Below are 7,500 nucleotides of genomic sequence, written 5' to 3'. Positions count from 1 at the left end.
TTCAGAAGTATTATATAAAGGGAGGGCCTGCTATCAGGTAAAGGGCTTTACTTAAGTTCTTTTAAATTTTATCTCCAACCCGATACACATCCGAATAACCCTTATCACAATTTTCCCTAAAACAAATATTACTAAAACACATAAGAAAAAGAAAAATAAAAGATTCAGCTCCTTGATCCAAAATCTTATCTACTATGAAGTGTGGAGCTCGAAACGCACAACCTCCTTGAACACTGAACAGTATTTTTTATCTACTTCTTAATCATTTTTTTATTAATGGTTCATTAAAGTTCTCCGACTTCCACGCGATAACCCAGTCACTCCTGTGTTCTCGTCGTGTTCAGGCGCTGGAAACTAAGCTGTTAACCATTGCACTTCGCTATTAGTTCTTATAAGAGGCAATACTTATACCAAGGTACTGCCATGAGGGTACTAGTGCCTGTAATATTGGCGGGTAAGTTCTAATGTTTCTCTAAGATACCTTCGTGCTGAAATTATTGTTGTTTTCAGACAGAAGTAACAAAAGATTACTGCACAAAATATCCACACTGAGATTTAATCGTCATCATATATATACATCTGACATTTGATTTAGTGTGCACTAGATATATATATCTGAAATAATTTAACAGAACGATTTTGTGATTTGAATTATCATTTTTATTTGTTATTGTTGTTATTATTATTATTATTATTATCATTATTACTATTATTATTACTGTCATCATTATCATCATTATTATGATCATTATTAATATTATTATTTCTATTATTATTATTATCATTATCATTATTTATTGTTGTTACTATTATTATTATCATTATTATTATTATTATTATTTTTATTGTTATTATTATTATTATCATTTTTACCATCTTCATCATTAGTGGTGCTATTATTATCATTGTTATTATTGTTCTCATTATTATCCTTATTATCATTATTGGTATTATTATTATTATCATTGTTATCATTGTTATTATTGTTAATATTATTATCATTAATATTATTATTATTATTATTATTATTATTATTATTATTATTATTATTATTATTATTATTATTATTATTATCATCATCATCATCATCGTTATTATCATAATTATTATTTTTGTTTTATTATTATCATTATCATTATTATTATTATTATTATAATTATCATTGTTATCATCATCATCATCGCTATTATCATTATTATTATTTTTTTTTATTATTATCATTATTATTATTATCATTATTATTATTATTATTATTATTATTATTATTATTATTATTATTATCATTGTTATCATCATCATCATTGTTATTGGTACTATTATTATCATAATTATTACTATTATTATTATCCTTATTACTATTCTCATTATTATTGCTATTATTATCATCGTTATTTCTATTGTCATTATCATTACTATTATTGTTGTTATTATTACTTTTATTATTATTATCAGTATTATTATCATTATTATTATTATTATTATTATTATTATAGTTATTTTTATCATTATTGTTATTATTTTTGTTACCATAATTATCCTTACTATCATTATTGTCATTATTATTATTATCATCAGTTATTATTTCTATTATTATTGTTATTATCATCATTATTATTATTACTTTCATCAAAATTATCATTATTGATATCATTGCTATCCTAATTACCAGCATCACTGAATTATTTCAACTTTCATTAATATCATCATTATCATTTTCTTTATCATTATCATAATCTTCATCGTTATTATTAATATCATTATTATTTTTGCTGTTATCTTAGTTCATATCTATATCATTATCATTCTTATAATGATTGTTATTATAATTATTCTATTATTCCTGTCTATCAGTATTATTTTTTTGTTATCTTTATCATCATTATCAGTATTACATTATTATTGTCATTATTATTATTGTTTTATTATTATTATTATTATTATTATTGTTATTATCATTGTTGTTATTATTATTATCTTATTATTGTTATTATTATTAGCATCATTATTATTATCATTATCATTATTATTATTATTACTATTATTATTACTATTATCATTATTATTATTTTATTATTATTATTATTATTATTATCCAAATTATCATTATTATTATCATCATCATCAATATTAATGTCATTATCATTATCATCGTCATTATTATGATTATTGTCATTATTATTGGCATTATCATTGTCATTATTAGTATTATAATTATCATTATCATTGTCATTATCATTATCATCGTCATCAATATTATTATTACTATTGTTAGTATTATCATTATTATTTTATTAATATTAGTATCATTATTATTACCGATTTCATTGTTCATTATTATTATCATTATTATTGTCATTATTGCTATCATTATAATAATAATTATCATTATTATCATTATTATTATTATTATTATCACAATCATTATCATCATCATCATCATTATTATGACCGCATGTGCGCGCTTGCTTGCTTGTGTGTGTATGATGCACACACACACACACATGTACACACACATGATGCATGCATGTTTGAATGCACACACACGCATGAACACACGGACGGATTTGCAATTTTTATCATTATTATTATTATCATCATTATCATTATTATTGCTATTATTATTTTTATTATTATTATTATCATTATTATTATTATTGTTATTATAATAATTATTATTATCGTTATTATTGTTGGTATTATCATTACCATTATCATTATTGTCATCATTATTATTATTATTATTATTATTATTATCATTATTATTATTTCAAATACCATTATCATAATCAACATTATGATTACTGTTATTACCATTATCTATAATTAATATTATTATTAACATTATTATTATTATTGTTATTATTATTATTACTATTATTATTATTATCATTTTCATTATCATTATTATTATTATTATTATTTTCATCATCATTACTATTGTGTATGGAATTTATTGTTGTTGTTGTTTTTATTATCATTATTATTATCATTATTATTACCATTGTTATTCTTACTATTATTGCCATTGTTATTATTATAATTGCTGTTATTATCATTGTTATTTTTATCAGTGTTATCATTATTATTATTATTTTTTTTTTTTTTAATTATTATTAGTAGTAGTAGAAGTAGTAGTTGTTGTATTGTTGTTATTATTATCATTATTATAATTAGCATTTGGATAATACTGATGATGATTAGTATCATTATAATTATTATAATTGTTACTATTCTAATTGTTATAATTGTTATGATCACTGTAATCATTCTTATTTCTATCATTATTATCATTAAATAGATAGATGAATAAATACTGTCGAAGTTAAAGTCACAGCCAGAGCAATGCATTCGAATTTGCGTACATTATGACAGGCAGCAAGTGGTCCTTCGAATAAAGCTTCACAAATGCTAAAATATTAATATTTCTTTTGTTTTCCATATAATGCTTTTGATAATATATGGTAAGAATGATAATGCTAACAATTCTAATAACAATGATAATAATAATGATAATGATAACAAAATAATATTAATCATAATAATGATAACATTTATCATTATCATTATCATCACTATTATTGTTATCGGTATAACTATATAAGAATGAAAAATGTAAATAATAGATCAGCACAATTTGTATTATTTTATTATAATCATTATCATAATTGCCATTGTTACCATCATTATTGGATTATATTTTACCAATTATAAAGGCTAACATCACAACTATGTGGATAATATAATGTAAAATATAATGATACAGCATGGTAGGAATGTGGAAGCCAATCAAGTAACTTTTGCAAAGGCAGTAAAATATATATATTTTTTTTTTTTTTTTTTTGGACAATTAAGTTACAACCCATAATTCTAGCATGTGATGTGGCATTGGGTGCAAGCTATTTAAAACTTAATTACCATGGTAATTATACTATTACTTGTACACGTAAAAACGCTCTGTGTGTGACGGTTTTGTTCAAGCGGTACGTCACTTTAACTCGATGGGTTTTCGTACGCCCGGCAGCGACGATGCTCCGCTCACACGACTTGAAATAATTGCAAATAAAGCCTATTAGCAACAAGAAATGCATTTTTCTTCAGTAAATTTCGATTTTTTTTTTTTTTTTTTTTTTTTTTTTACATATTATGAATCATAATTATATACCGGATGTCAAGGGAGATAAGGCATAACAAAAACACTTGACAGACAATAAGGAAAATTTGGCTCAGCGACCAAGAAATCAAGGTTACATCACGGGTGCTCGGAAGTTTGTGTATAAGATTGTGTATACGAGAGAGAGAGAGAGAGAGAGAGAGAGAGAGAAGGGGGGGGGGGGGGAGTAAGAAAGAGACGGACAGAAAGACACACGGCTAGATACATTTTAGGTTGACATTGGTGTCATTAATATTAGGATTTTAGAATTTGCAGAAGTACAGGAAGGGTGAGAGAGAGATAGAGACAGAGAGAGAGAGAGAGAGAGAGAGAAGGAGACAGAGAGAGAGAGAGAGAGAGAGAGAAGGAGACAGAGAGAGAGAGAGAGAAGGAAACGGAGAGAGAGAGAGAGAGAGAGAGAAGGAGACACAGAGAAAGAGAGAAGGAGACAGAGATAGAGAGAAAAGGAGATAGAGAGAGAGAGAGAGAGAGAAGGAGACAGAGAGATAGAGAGAGAAGGGGACACAGAGAGAGAGAGAGAGAGAGAGAGAAGGAGACAGAGACACAGAGAGAGAGAGAGAGAGAGAGAGAGAGAGAGAGAGAGAGAAAGAGAGAGAAGGGGGGGGGGGGGGTGGAGAGAAGGGGAGACAGCTAGAGAGAGAGAAAAAAAAATGAATGTGTATGTGTTTGTGTGCTCGTAAACGGACACGCATGTTTATTTCCCTGAGTCTGTGTGCATGCCAGTGTCATCAATTATCTAATCAATACTGTTATCATTGACCCTATCTTATAAGTTATTGTTATCGATTGACGTGAAGGGCGCGCATTTTAAGGCGTCGTGTGTCATTTGTTTTCCAGTTACTTGCGATAAAACAGAATATTCTTCTTATTCTTCTTTGTTCTTTATGCAGTGTTTCGTTAATTTTATTTTGTTGTTTCTTATTGAGGTTGTTTCTTATATTTTATCTTAAGTGCATTTTTTTTTTTTTTTTTTTTTTTTTTTTTGTTTCCTTATTTCTCTTTATTTTGTCTCTTGTTTATTTCTTCCCTCCTTTTTTCTGAGTCTTCTTTATTTCTCTTTGGTTCATTTCTTCTCTTGTATTTTATGATTCTTTGCTATTTCTTGTTTTTTCTGTTACTTCAATTTTCTTTCTCTTTTCCCAGTTTCCTCTCCCTTTCTTTTGTGTGATTCTTCTCCATTTCTCTTTTCTCTCTCTCTTCCCTCTATTTCTTCCCCGTTCCCTTTCTACCTCTTGATTCTTCTCCATTTCTCCTTTCTCTCCCTCTTCCCTCTACTTCTGCCTCGTTCCCTTTTCTACCTCGTGATTCTTCTCTTTCTCCTTTCTCTCTCTCTTCCCTCTATTTCTTCCCCGTTCCCTTTCTACCTCGTGATTCTTCTCTTTCTCCTTATTTTCTCTCTTCCAACTATTTCTTCCCCCTTTCCCGTTCTACCTCGTGATTCTTCTCTTTCTCCTTATTTTCTCTCTTCCCTCTATTTCTTCCCCTTTCCATTTCTACCTCGTGATTCTTCTCTTTCTCCTTATTTTCTCTCTTCCAACTATTTCTTCCCCCTTTCCCTTTTCTACCTCGTGATATCTGCAACACTGACAACCCATTTTTTCCTCAGCCATCTGCCTTGAGGCGGCAGCCGATCCTCTCCCTTGGCGTCGAAGTCAAGATTCGGTCCCTGGGTATGAGCATCGAAGTCACAGCCATTCTCCTGGCCTCCGAGGTCCTCCTTGGCGTGGGGAAGGAGACCACGGCCGTTTAAATTACGGTTCTTCTTCTGACCATGGGCATCCGAATCATGGGCTTCCCGGCCATGGGCACCTTGGCAGTTCTTCTTCTTCTGCGCCTGTTTATGGGCAGCGAAATCACAGTTTCTCCTCCGTGGCACCCGGGTCGGAGTCACAATTCGTCCCATGGGCAGTTACATCCTCCTACCGACAGGATTCCTTCAGCTACCCCAGCAGGAGTTCCCCAGCACAGTGCCACAGGCCAGGGCAAACTCACTTCTCTCTTGCTGCTGGGAGGAAAAGGCTCAGATGCCCACGGTTCGCACAGGGTCTTAGGAAAACACAATCCTCATGTTTACTTATTGCCAGACAGACACGGCTATTCGGGGTCTCACCGCAGACAACATGGGTTTGACGAACCCTCATATCACTCTCCTCACCACGATTATCACACTCATGAACCCCTCAGTCACCACAAGTATGATTCACCTCACCATTACAAACAGGGTCCTTCCCAACACGACAGTCACCACCATCCCTGGTCTCACTCGAGTCACCACAATCACGGCCCCCCTTTCAGTCCTTACCATTTCTGGCGTTCTCTCTTCCACATCGAGGCCGACTCCCTCCTTCGCAACCTTTTTCACCACAATCACCACAACCACGGGCACCATGATCACCATACCCACGGGCACCATGATCACGGGCGGGTAATCCCGGGCCCAACCTACTCCGGGCACCCACCACTCAGGGCCCAGATAAGGAGGGAAAACCTCACTCCTTCTAAATTTGGGAAAACCGGTCCCAAAATAGAAAAGGGAGGAAAATTTTCCTCCCTCACTTTTCTGGTTTTTTCCTTTTTTTTTTCTTCTTCTCCCCCTTCTCTCTTCTTTTCTCTTCTCTCTCTCTTTTTTCTCTCTCTTCTTTTCTCTCTTCTCCCCCTCTCTTCTCTCTCTTTTTTCTCTCTTTCCCTCTTTCTCTTTCTCTCCCCCCTCCCTCCTCCCTCCTCTCTTCTCTCTCTCTTTTCTCTCTCCCCCCTTTTCCTTTCTCTTTTCCCTCTCCTTCTCTTTCTCTTTCCCCTTTTCCCCCTCTCTCTCTCTCTCTTTTTTTTCTCTCTCTCTCTCTCTTTTCTCTCCTCTCTCTCTCTCCTCTTCTCTCTCCTCTCTCTCTCCTCTCTCCCTCTCTCTCTTTCTCTCTCTCTCTCTCCTCCTCTCTCCTCTCTTTTCTTTTCTATCTCTCTCTCTCCTCTCTCGCTTCTCTCCTTTCCTTTCTTTTTCTTCTCTCTCTCCTCTCTCTCTCTCTCATTTTTAATCCTCTCTCCCTCTCCTCTCTCTTTCTTCTATCTCTTTTTCCTTTTTCTCTCCCCTTTCTCTCTCTCTCTCTCTCCTCTCTCTCTCTCTCTCCTTCTCTCTCCTTTTCTCTCTCTCTCTCTCTCCTCTCTCTTTCCCCCTTCCTCTTCTCTTCCCTCTCCTCTCTCTCTCTCTCTCTCTTCTCTCTCTCCTCCTCTCTCTTCTCTCTCTTCTCTCTTCTCTCTTCTCTCCTCTCTCTTTCTCTCTCTCTCTCTCTCTCTCTCTCTCTCTCTCTCTCTCTCTCTCTCTCTCTCTCTCTCTCTCT

General features: G+C 32.4%; 1 protein-coding gene across 1 annotated transcript; it reads left to right on the top strand.

The window, feature by feature from the left end:
* Positions 1-315: 315 nt before the first annotated feature.
* Positions 316-6,588, top strand: LOC125044551. Its single transcript, XM_047641247.1, has 2 exons — positions 316-454; positions 5,778-6,588. Exons 1-2 carry the CDS (start codon positions 424-426, stop codon positions 6,299-6,301), a joined length of 555 nt encoding a protein of 184 aa, XP_047497203.1. The 5' UTR covers positions 316-423; the 3' UTR covers positions 6,302-6,588.
* Positions 6,589-7,500: the final 912 nt, after the last annotated feature.

This window comes from Penaeus chinensis, chromosome 36 (genome assembly GCF_019202785.1).
Source record: "Penaeus chinensis breed Huanghai No. 1 chromosome 36, ASM1920278v2, whole genome shotgun sequence".
Taxonomy (NCBI): domain Eukaryota; kingdom Metazoa; phylum Arthropoda; class Malacostraca; order Decapoda; family Penaeidae; genus Penaeus; species Penaeus chinensis.
Note: the sequence above shows the minus strand (reverse complement) of the source record. Positions and strands in the feature narration are given on the sequence as shown.

Excerpts from the sequence above, each read along its gene's own strand:
- LOC125044551 (XM_047641247.1), top strand. The coding sequence starts at position 424 with ATGAGGGTACTAGTGCCTGTAATATTGGCGG. Across the intron at positions 455-5,777 it reads AGTGCCTGTAATATTGGCGG|CCATCTGCCTTGAGGCGGCA; the intron begins GTAAGTTCTAAT and ends TTTTTTCCTCAG.